Genomic DNA, 12,765 nt, shown 5'->3' with positions numbered 1-12,765 from the left:
ACAAAAATACAAAGCTCACATTAGTATAACAATAGGAAATCTTTGAGAGGTTTATGTAGATTTGTTTAGATATGTTTCTACTTCTTTAAAATTAATTGTATTTTGTCCTTTCCTTTCTTTTTTAAGAGTTCTTGTCTCTTGGCAGTATCCATTGGCTGGGAAGGAGGTGTTTATGTACAAACCTGTGGCCACACGTTACATATAGATTGTCATAAATCTTATATGGAATCATTACGGGTAAGTCAATTGAAGCATTTTAAAGGTGTATGTGTCTTTCCAGGTATTAAGTATTTTTACAGTATATACATCCTAATTCATCTTGGGTGATTGTGATTGCCATTCGGACTGTTCAGCCTCACAGTTGTTGACCTCTTCAACTTTAGGGATTTCATTTTTTTTTTTTTAAACCCCACATTTGTTTATTTATTTATTTTTGGCCGTGTTGGGTCTTCGTTTCTGTGCGACGGCTTTCTCTAGTTGTGGCAAGCGGGGGCCACTCTTCATTGCGGTGCGTGGGCCTCTCACTCTCGCGGCCTCTCTTGTTGCGGAGCACAGGCTCCAGAACGCGCAGGCTCAGTAGTTGTGGTTCACGGGCCTAGTTGCTCCGCGGTACGTGGGATCTTCCCAGACCAGGGCTCGAACCCGTGTCCCCTGCATTGGCAGGCAGATTCTCAACCACTGTGCCACCAGGGAAGCCCGGGATTTCATGTTTTTACTTCACGTTAGCAACTAACTTCCACGGCTATAATTTTAGACTTTGCTACTCCAGCTCAAAAATAGTAAGCTTTAATATCCTACCATATCATTATGTGATTATTCTTCAAAGTCTCTTATTTTTACTCTTATTAGTGTGTTTTACTTCTGACCTCAAGATCTCTAGTCCTTTAGCCCCTTGCATTTTCCTAGTACGCTAGCTCTTTCTTTGCCTCACTTTTTTGTACTGTGCCCATTCTGCTCTTAATACCAGTCATTTAATCCACCTCCTTTGATTTTATACCCAGTCAGCTAGCACTGTTAGAAAAATCATAAAACTAGGTGAACTGGTACCTCCACAAATCTGTGGTTTCTTAGAATAGTGGCTGAGATTGGGGTCATGGACTGTAGATATTACTTACCGATTCATTTACCTGTCTTTGATCAGTTTCCTCTCCTAGTCTCCTTAGCAGCTATTCCAGACCTTTGCCTCCTCTATCCCAGACTCTTTGCCTAAATCCCAAGATGCCTTTCCTCTCATCAGATCTGTCTCTTCCTGTGGCACCAAGACAACAGTGGCTGTCTGTCACATCCTACCTTAGCTTCCTACCTTGCTTTTCTGTTCCTCAATAAGTGACTGCATCCCAGCCAATCCTTTCTTTTTCACTTTTCAAAAAAAAGTTAATTTATTTTTTGGCTGCATTGGGTCTTTGTTGCTGTGTGCAGGCTTTCTCTAGTTGCGGCGAGCAGAGGCTACTCTTAATTGCAGTGCGCGGCTTCTCGTTGCGGTGGCTTCTCTTGTTGCAGAGCACGGCCTCTAGGGTGCACAGGCTTCAGTAGTTGTGGCACGTGGGCTCAGTAGTTGTGGCTCGTGGGCTCTAGAGCACAGGCTCAGTAGTCGTGGTGCATGGGCTTAGTTGCTCTGCGGCATGTGGGATCTTCCTGGACCAGGGCTTGAACCTGTGTCCCCTGCATTGGCAGGTGGATTCTTAACAACTGCGCCACCAGGGAAGTCCCCTCTTTTTTACTTTTGAGGGTAGTATTCCTTTTTCTGTTCAAGAATAATTTTCTGTTTATGCTCTAGTTTTCCTTTCTCCCCATCACCTCAGGGGCCTTGGTCTATCAGTAAGTAACCTCTTTTTCTTCTGTGTCTTCAGTTTTTCTGCCCATTCTGTCTCTTCATTTCAGTTCATAAAGATGCTCAGGTCTCTGGCATTCAAAATTCCTTCCCTTGATCTTGCATTCCCATGTAGCTGCAGTCTTTCTTTTTCTCTCAGCTCAGCTTCTTAAAAGCATGGCCTGCCCTATTCCCAGATTCCTGACTTGGAAGCAGAAGAGTTCTCTTTTTCCCTTCCTACTCCTTACCTCTCACATTAAGTCACATAACAAATTCTATTGATTCCATTTCCTAAATCTCACTTGACTACATTCTGCCTACATTATTCCCACTTCTACTTTTTTGCATATGCCTTCATCTTTCATCTTGACTATTGCAATTGCTTATCAGTTTCCTTACTCGAAGTCTAATTTACTCATTATATTGATCTTTCTAAAATGTAAATCTGGTGACATGTTGTTGGCTTGAAAATTCTTTACTGATTTCTTCCTGTTGGGATAAAGTTCACTCTTCCTTGAATGGCATTCAAGGCATTCCATGATCTGGGCTTGCATGTTACTTTAGCTTTGTCTTCCATCAATTCAGCATTAATAAGCTAATTAATAGTTCCTTAAGCACATTATGCATTTTTCATACTTCTGTATTCAGTCAGTCATTCAACAAATATTTATTCAGTGCCTACAGTGTTCCAGGCACTGTGATAGACATTGGGGATACATCCCAATGAATAAGACAGTTTCTTCCCTCGAGGAATTTACTATGCATTGCGTGAGACAGAAATAAACAAATAGTTGTGGTATAGGTGCTAAGAGTTATGAGGTACGCACAGGGTCTTATTGGGACATCTGCAAGTTCCAGAATTTGATGAAGTAAGGTGCTTGAGTGATAAGAGAGAAGGCTGGGGAAGTAATTAGGGGTTATATTGTAAAGGGTCTTGTGGTCCATGTAAGGAATTTGTACTTTAGACAGATTGCATACAGAGAGCCATTAAAGCCATTTAAGACTCTTAAGCAGAGAGATGACATTCAGAAAGGTTATTGTGGTGGTTCTGTAGATTTTAGGGTGTGAGATTGCAGGAGAATAAGAAAGAATATGGTGATAGCATATATTATTTAGGAGGTAAGAGATGATGGTGGCTTGGGCTTAGTCATGGCAGTGAAGATGGAGAAGAGGTTAGAGATTTGAATTTTTTTTTAACATCTTTATTGGAGTATAATCGCTTTACAATGGTGTGTTAGTTTCTGCTGTATAACAAAGTGAATCAGTTATACATATACATATGTCCCCATATCTCCTCCCTCTTGCATTTCCCTCCTTCCCACCCTCCCTATCCCACCCCTCTAGGTGGTCACAAAGCACCGAGCTGATCTCCCTGTGCTATGCGGCCGCTTCCCACTAGCTATCTATTTTACATTTGGTAGTGTCCATGCCACTGTCTCACTTTGTCACAGCTTACCCTTCCCCCTCCCCGTGTCCTCAAGTCCATTCTCTAGTAGGTCTGCGTCTTTATTCCCGTCCTGCCCCTAGGTTCTTCATAACCTTTTTTTTTTTTAGATTCCATATATATGTGTTAGCATACAGTATTTGTTTTTCTCTTTCTGACTTACTTCACTCTGTATGACAGTCTCTAGGTCCATCCACCTCACTACAAATAACTCAGTTTTGTTTCTTTTTATGGCTGAGTAATATTCCATTGTATATATGTGCCACATCTTCTTCATTCATCTGTCGATGGACACTTAGGTTGCTTGAAATATATTTAGAGAAGGATTTTCTAGACTTGGTGAGAGATTGCATGTGGAGCATAAGAGGGAGGAAAGAATTAAGGTAAGAGGCGTTGGTGATCACTGAAAGATTTTGATTGGGAATAATTATCTCACATTAGGTAGATCATACTGGCAATGATATGGTTGGGAGACTATTAAGAGATATTAGCAAAGGGAGTAGAAGGAAGAAAGTGGGTGGAAGGACTGATGGGATTTATTAATCAGATATTTGGGGTGGGAGAAGGCAGGAAGCTGAAGGAGTTGCTGTTGCAGGCGAATGGGGCAGGCACGAGAGGATGGTCAGTGTCCCAGGTCTCGGGCATGTCCCTGGGGCAGACTGCCAAGTGAGGGTCCTTGGCTTTGTTCAGGAAAGAATTCAAGAGTCAGCCGTAATAAAGTGAAAGGGATTTATTCAGGGAAGTACACATTCCATAGGCAGAATGCAGTCCTTCTCAGAGGGTGAGAGCACCCTGGGGCATAGGGGTGGTTAGTTTTCATGGACTGGGAATTTCATAGGCTAGCAAGTGGGAGAATTATTCCAACTACTTTGGGGAAGGGGTGGGGATTTCCAGGAATTGGGCCATCGCCCACTTTTTGGCCTTTTATGGTTAGCCTTGGAATTGTCTGGTGCACTGGTGGGTGTGTCATTTAGCATATGCTAATGTATTACAGTGAGCATATAATGAGGCTCAAGGTCTACTGGAAGTCGAATCTTACACCATCTTGGACCTAGTTGGTTCTAACCAGTTTGTCGTATCCTCAACAGCTGTGTCATTCTTTTAAAGGTTGTGCCCTGCCCCCTTTCCTCCTGTCTCACTGCCATGACCCTCTTCTTTCTGAAGTAGGAGGTGTAGCTTTATGTTCCTAGAGTAGAGGGGGCAAAGCTGGGGTAGGTAAAGGGACTTGACGAGTGAGGAGACGGTTTAGAAAAACCACTTTGGAATTGGGTGAAAGAATGCTTCATAGGATGTTGGAGAAAGATTGCCAGGAAGTATTCAGGGCTAAGTTGAGGTGGGAAGCAGTTTGTAGCAAGAAGCTACTTCAGTTTTCTCTAACAGCACTCAGTTTGAATGCCGAATTGGAAGTCATACACTGGATTAATTTTGTATGAAGATTTTGTTTAGGTGTGTATCATAGAAGGACATACGGAGGGAGAACGAGAAGTGTTGACTTGAGAGTTTTTAAAATGATATATCATGGTGTATGGTAGGATAGGAAAGACCGTATAAACTGAGGAAAAAGGGAGGGACTAAAAGAGATAGGAGTTGACAGAACATAAGATGTTTGAATTTAATATTTTCAGGTATGGACAATTTTTGGTCATTACAAGATAAGGGTGTGGTCATGGTACGAGGTGCTAGGGTAGAGTGGAGGTCAAAGCCATTGGAGTTGATGAGGTCAAGGAGCTAAGGGACTAAGGTATAAGATTGGTTGTCTACATACATTGAAATTGTGTATGAGGATGGCAGGACTTGGAGTGATGAGGAAAACTGATCTAGGCACCAAAGTCTTCAGATATTAAGGGCAATGAATGACAGTAAAAAGGAAGGAAAAGGGGTGATCTCACTAAATGGCATGAGCCACACTGGGAATGCAAGAGTAATGATCTTGAGCCAGCACTGGAGATGAGAAGGATACTGAGGTTTGAGAGATGTGGGAAAATGAGCAGTGTCTAGTTGAGAGGGCTTCTGGTGATGCTTCAGGAAAGAACCTAGTTCCATCAAGGCTAGGATGAGGACCTAGCATTCTTTAAAATTATGGCTACAGGGAAGCTTATCATAGAATGTCCTTCAACAACCAGGACCCTTGCCCCAACCTTTTAGTACACTCCTCTTGTATATCTTTAAAACTTACTTCACAAGTCTTCTTTGGGAAGCCTTCTCTGTTGCATTTATCACACTATTGTTATAATTTGTTTCTATTTGCTTTTAAATTGTCAGTACCTTAAATGAAGATGTCTCTTAACTCTTTTTGGTGTCACATGGTGCAGCATTTGACACATGTTAGGAGCTTAGCATTTGTTTATAGAATTGGATTTAATAAGACATGGTGTTAGATTTTTAAGGAATTGAAAAAATAAGTGTCACAGAGTAAAAAAAAAATAGAATTCAGTTCTTTTGGCCAAAGTACTTGAAATCCAAGATACAGTGAAATGAACACTAAATTAAAGAGCTGGGAAACCTAAGTTCATTCTGACATTGTCATTAACTACCTTTGTAACCATGGGCAAATAAATTCATTTTTTCTTCTTTGTATCCTTTTTTCCCATTACTTTTGTCTTATTAGTAATAATGGTCATATTGTAGCATTCATACATATATTAGTACATTAAAAACATATTTTGAGATAAAGCATTAGGTTAGTGGCAGAATAAGAGAGACCGCTGGAAAAAAGAGTAAGACACTGGTTAGGACTACACAATAGCAGTAGCCTGAAAGGGCAAAATAGATGTGGGTGGTGTCAGACAAAAGAAAGGAACAAATATAGCAGCCTGGATTCCTGCCTTAAATCCTGGTTAGTTAGCATGAATTGCAATCTCTCATGAGCAAGAGTTTCCTCCTAGGCATATGTGCTTTATGTGTCTCTGTTTCAAAAATTCTCATATTTCTTCCTTCTCCTATCAGGAACATCTGAAGGAGAGGATGTTAAATTAATTCCCCTCCTTATCACCCTTATGTTCTGAGTATTCTAACTAAATCTTGCCCCTATCCGTTAAACCTAAACAAACCCACTGCATCAAGTCCAATCAATTGTGTTCGGCCATTAGACACCTTGGAAGACACATTACAATTTTTTAGGCTTAAATGCTCTCAAAAGCTGTCTATCCTACATCAAATAACATGAGCACTGGGAGAATCTTTCCAGTAGTCACTTATAGGCGAAGAAAACAGGGGCATGGGAAGAGGAAGGTGATTCACTTTAATGTGGCCTGCTTCTTGAGTTATTCTGTATCTTAAATCCACATTTCAGATTGATTGCATCATTATTTGAATGTTTCAGATTGCATCATTATTTGAATGTTTCATACTGAGAGAAGAGTAGGATACTTAAGCAGTTCATTGGTGATGGCAAGTGTTGCATGATTGCCATGATGTAAGAAGTGATTTGATAATCTTCAACAGTTAAATGATTTTATGCTTTTATGACATGTATTAGAGGTCCTTTTTTGTATGGTTCATTTATTTACTATAAAATGTAGTGGTGTTAATTTTGTTTTCTGTAAACGTGTGCATCATATAGCTGTATATTCGTTTCATCTTTTAGAATGACCAGGTTCTTCAGGGCTTCTCAGTGGACAAAGGAGAATTCACATGTCCTCTCTGCAGGCAGTTTGCTAACAGTGTTCTTCCTTGTTATCCTGGAAGCAATGTCGAAAACAACCTTTGGCAACGTCCTAGTAACAAAAGCATACAAGATCTCATAAAGGAAGTGGAGGAGCTGCAGGGACGTCCGGGAGCTTTCCCAGTAAGCATCAGTGTAAGGCAGAAATATCCTGGTTAACTCAGCTCTGCTTTTCAGCTTTAATTTTTGTTCTACTTCTAAATTACTCTGGACCTTATATATTTAGTAGAAATTGCTTTTAGAGGTTTTACTCTTCTGTTGGTGGTTATTAAAAACAAAAATGAGAGTAACAGAACAAATTATTACTAAAGGCTATGCTTTTCCTTAGTCTAAATTGTTATAGTTTTAATATACATCTTCCAGATCATGAAATATCCTATAAGCTTAGATATGGTTGTGTTGAAATATTTAAAAACAAAGTCCAGCATTATATAGATGTATCTTGCAATGTAAAGCATAATCTAATCATTTAAAAATATGCCATTAGGTATATTAAGATGATGTATTTACACACACACATGCAAACTTTCTGTGTGTGTAATTAAAGACTTACACATACATTTGTGTGTATGTGTGTGTGTATTAGAGAGATAAAATATTGTATATATGATCGAACCATAAGTCAGTCTGTTTTACTGTGAGATTTGGTCTAAGTGAACCCATCTTTTATCCCATCCAGTAGGATTTATTTGATTTAAATTCTTAAATATTTCACCTTCATTATAGATTTATGTTATGGTCCCTGAGAAGGGGTGACAGCAATGCCCAGTATATGCAGTAAATTTATGAAAACTATGAATATCTGACTTTTTCAACAGAAATTCATAGTTTAAAGCTAATCAGAAAGATTCATCTCCTTTTCTGAATTGAAGACTAATTTTTGAGTCTATGTGTTATTTTTTTTCTTTTCGAAATCCAGATTTTTATGTGATTAAAATATGCTTAAAGTAAGGGACATCAATATTAATCTTGAAAAAATGAGCTTAAATGAAAGATTTTTTATAAGCATGAAAACTGTTCTAAGATATTTTAATGACATATACTCATTTGTTTAGAATATAGTTTGTGTGGTTAATTCATGGTTGGATCACAATATAAAATTAGAATAAAAGGTCCCTAAAATAAGAGAAAATACCTCTTGATCTGTTTTATCTTTGTGCACTCAATATATTTATAGTGCGTAGCTAATGTACATCTGTTTTGACTTTTAAACCTTAACTTCCTAGTGTGCTCATATGATAAACAATGTAGTGTTAGACTGTTATTAGAGAAAATGAATATACATAAACTTTATATGTATGTTTGTGTTTTTTACAGTCAGAAACCAACTTAAGTAAAGAAATGGAATCGGTAATGAAAGATATCAAAAATACCACTCAGAAGAAATATAGAGACTATAGCAAGACTCCAGGCTCACCAGATAATGATTTTCTCTTTATGTATTCTGTTGCTAGGTAGGTATACATAGTATATACTTTTATATTTACTTAATGTTAATAGTTTATTTTATTTCTCATTCATGTTTATTTGAAAAACAGTTGCATATTTTTAATGTTGGTTGAAATTATGGCTAGTTTTGGAACCTCCTAAAAGGTCTATAAAAGTAGAGTTTTCCTTCATTTTTCTGAGTTTTTATTTTAATGGAATATTGGTTTAGGTATTATTAAGCATTATAGGATATATGAGGAAAAGTATATTATTAACATTTGGGACAGATGTCTACCTCAAAGCATGTGAGTATTATATATGAAGGGTGTTGTTAAGAAATCACTGTTTAAGCCCTGTCAAAAAAGTGATAATACTAAGAACCAAAACATTGTAATATGTTAAATACTTCTAATTTATAAAAAAAAATAAGAACAGTAAGAAGAACTTACTTTGTTTTAAGCTCATGCAAGATCTAGTAATGTCCTAGAAGACTATAGGTGGTTTAGAAAATCAGATAAAGGAGAGGAAATGAGATCAGGCATGTTCTAAACTTCTGTGACTAGCTACCGGTCTCAAGAAAACAGAGGTAAATGCTTCTCATCTTTCAGATTAGGTAGGAATAGTCTAATCCACTGAGTAGGTGTTCAATACCTAAGAAATAATTCCAAATAGGAATTTTAGAAAACTTAATTGAAGGAAAATGGAGAACTGTAAGAAAAAAAAATAGGAGAGAAGCAGGCACAATTGTAAACACATTCTGCCAGATCTGATATTGTAGACCCTTGGATATCTCTAGAAGCATACTTCGTATTTTGTTCAAGTAGTATTGTAATAGGTAAGATTTAGAGAAATAACGTGACTTGAAGTCATGCAACAAATTAGTGGTAGAGTAGGACTAGAACTCAGATTTCCTGAGCTGAGGTATAGTGTTCTTTCAATTACTGTTCTCCTTTTTCCTCTCCTTAGTTCAGCTTTTATAAGTCATATATACATGAAGTTCATCATGACCATTCTCTCCGTCCCATTCCTGGAACAGAGGGTAACAAAAGAGTGAATGAACTATGTACTCTTTTGAACCCAGGAAAAATGGGACCAGACTTAAGAAAATTGCAGCAAGCAAGTTAGACCTCAGGATAAGGAAACATTAGTTTTTGGTCTAAGAATGCAAGTGCTGGACGTGGATTGATGTAAAAGGATCTAATGGGTTGGGAAGTAACTATCTAGTCTGTGTATTCCTAGGCTATTGTTATTTATCTAGAATGCTTTGGGGGAAGATATAACAGTTAATTTAACATTTTGTCTCTGAAGAGTTACCAATTACATACTTGCAATAAAATATATTTTATGTGAAAACTAAATTGAATATAATTTAATTTTGCCAGGTTTCAAGGTTTCATAAAGTTCTGTACAATATTATGGTAATAATGTAGAAAAGTGACATGGATGTAGACCAACTCAATGCATGTATATACACACTCATATTTATGTCACTTGTGCATTTATGCCTTTGATTTTATTAGGATTGACCTTATAAGAAAATCCTGGTTGAATGGGAATGATCTGTACATGGAATTTTGCTGTAGTATGATAAATCAAATAATTTGATTTAAATTTAGTTTGGTAGAAGTTTTGGATTCCTATTTCTTTGTTTAAATATATAAATAATTTATAGAATATATATATAATTTTTAATAGAAATATTTATAGAAAGCTTGCTGTGATAATGGGAAACTTTTTGAATCAACATATTTTTGTTTTTCTCTTTTATATAGAAGCAGGGAACAGATGTCAAATGTTATTTACTAAGGGTGTATATAGAGAAGTGGAGAAAATATGCTCTCCCATCCTCCCATCCTTCTCTGATCCTTAGTGGTAAACTCTAAAGCAACAATATAATGATTCCAAAAGTGAAAGTATATAACCTTTAAAAACCTTATCCTTGGTTAAAATTACCCAGGCCATTGCAATGTTCTCACAGTGAGATTGCATGCCTTCTCTAAGTTTTACTTAATCATTAAAAAGAAACACAAAAAACAGATTGACTCAAAAATTAACAAAAACATGAGTTAAAGGAAAAAAGCATGTGTATTCTATTTGAATAAGATGTAACTTTTTCAAGGTAGGAAACCAGGTCTTTACAGTTATCTTCTGCCTGGCATATAACCTTGTTTCATTAAATACTTATGATTACAGATTATGATCATTTTTATGCCTAAAAGGTAGTCATTGAAGTATTTAGCAGTATTTAAAATGGTTAAGTAAGTAAAATATTTAGAAATAAAATTAATTTCAGTTATTTAACTTTTGAATTAAATGCTGTGATTCTTAAATGTATAGTCCCTTAGAACATGCAAATGTATTTGTATTTGACATTAGTAATTTGAATGGGCTACAACCCTAGTTTCCCAGGACTGAATTTTTCCCAGCTGAATAAGTAATTTTGTTTGCTCTTTGGGGAGCTTAAATTTTTTGATGTTTAGAAACAAAATATTTCTAGTGGGTAACTAGCTGTGTCCTCTAATAATTGTTTTTGAGCTATTTTTTAGTTTTTGGTAGGACAATATGTATCTCTTTGTTTTTAATTTTATTTGCAAGGTGAAGCCTTGGAGGATTTTCTGAGGGCAGCAAAGAAGAAATTGTTGGAATGATCTTTTTGTTGCATTAAAATTAATCAAAATTACTATATTCAAGTTTTAATGTATTTCCAAAAAACATTCTATTGCAAATATCAGTCATTCAAATGGATTATGGAAAATTAATTTTGGAGAAGAAAGCTTTTTTCACTTCAATGCCAATTCATTATTTCATTATTGAAACAATGAATCACACTAATTTGAGTAATTGATTTCTCCAAAGATTTTGGACCCAAGTTATATATAGCCTAGAGTTATTAGTAAGTAGCACTTAGCCTGTATATGTGAGAAACATGGAAATGGAAAGAAGTTGAAATGTGAGTAACTGAGACGTAGATGGAGAGACATCTTTAAGTCATAAGTGGGTAAACTATTCAGTAGAGTGAATGCAGCTTGCTTTATACATTAGTTGCATTATAAGTTTAAACTTTATAAACTAATTATGTTTGAAATAAGAAGAATGCTTGCTAAAACACCAAATAATAAATCCTTTTTAAAACTAAAGGAAGGGTCAACAAGATAATGATAATAAACTGCAGGGATTAGAGAATCTTATCACTGGCTACGTATCAAAACAAAGAGGTGTTCAGGTCCTGGGAATTGTTTGAACACTTTCCTAGGTACCATCAGGGATATAGAAGCTGCATCTGAAATGGTCCCTGGTCTTCAGGAATTTACAGTTTAGTTGGACAGACAAAACTAATATACATCAATCTGTATAAAACAATATAATTTTTTTAAATATATAAAATATTTAAAAATATAAATATTTAAAAAATACATATATTTTAAATAGATATATCATATTGAGAAAGTGCTATAGAACTTCAAAAGGGAAGATGAGCAAATTGAAATATAAAGTGTGTAGAAGCACTTCTTTCCTTTTCCAAGAAAAGGGAGTTAGTTCTCCCTAACTCTGGGAGGAGTTAGAGCTTTAGCTGAGTATTCGATAATATAGGCCAGGCCATGGTATGGATGAAGATCTTTTCTTCTCTGAGAAATTGAATTAATTGGTCATCTAGTAGGGGTAGGCTCAGGCCTTGAACCCACACTATACGAGTATGTGTTTGAGTCTGTGTGTGTGTGTGTTTATACACGTTTGTTTTTCAAATTATAGCTCTAAAAATATAAGTTAGTGCCAAACGAGGGGTAGAAGGCATACTTGGTCAAGCAAAAAGAAACTGGAGCATAGTTGGAGGAGTTTTTATATGGGTATATCTAAGTGGCCACCATGATAGGCTTTAAGCAATCTTTCTTTCAAATGTAGAGATTTTCTCTTCTTTTTTATTCCCCGTCCAAACTAATTTGAATGTGTTTGTGTTAGAAAATATAGAAAGTTGAGTCTACTTTTCTCCAAGAACAAAAAGGCTTGGAAAACTTCTGCTCCCAATACATCTTAATTTTTATATCATCCATTCAGGAGGGCAGAAACAGTATATTGTGTTACGATTTTCAACAGTGAGGGAAAAGCAGACATGGGGCATGTGACACATTTGTGTGTTCTTTTCTCTAGCAAGACTTAAAGGGCCAATTTTGTTATAAATTAAATAAGGAGAAGCTGATAGCTAGGGCTTCTGACATATTGATTTTTAAAATCCTAGATATTATACGAACCCTTTGGATAGGTAGATTTGTTTTTTTAACTCAGAAGGAATGTTGTACAGGAGATCTTCCAACCATAATCTGAAGTAATGAATTACATTTGGTAGTTTTCTTTCAAGTATTCTTTAAAATCAAATTTCTGGTAACATGTTTATCATCCTTTAAAGTATCTTATTTGATGATT

The 12,765-nt window shown here is 36.3% G+C and overlaps 1 protein-coding gene across 2 annotated transcripts in view; it reads left to right on the top strand.

Moving 5' to 3' along the window:
• The window catches only part of UBR3 (ubiquitin protein ligase E3 component n-recognin 3), a 254,192-nt gene that overhangs the window by 155,481 nt on the left and 85,946 nt on the right, over nt 1-12,765 (top strand). The window contains exons 28-30 of one of the 2 annotated variants that reach the window (XM_089916715.1): nt 127-237; nt 6,841-7,053; nt 8,236-8,372. In XM_089916715.1, the coding sequence (XP_089772841.1) occupies nt 127-237; nt 6,841-7,053; nt 8,236-8,372 (461 nt within the window). The remainder of the gene's footprint in view (nt 1-126; nt 238-6,840; nt 7,054-8,235; nt 8,373-12,765) is intronic. The other variant, XM_089916716.1, reaches the window with a different exon arrangement.

The sequence above is a fragment of the Delphinapterus leucas genome, chromosome 8 (genome assembly GCF_059928025.1).
Source record: "Delphinapterus leucas isolate spDelLeu-1000000601 "Yukka" chromosome 8, BTC_Dleu_Yukka2, whole genome shotgun sequence".
NCBI lineage: Eukaryota > Metazoa > Chordata > Mammalia > Artiodactyla > Monodontidae > Delphinapterus > Delphinapterus leucas.
This window is presented reverse-complemented; position numbering and strand designations above follow the sequence as displayed.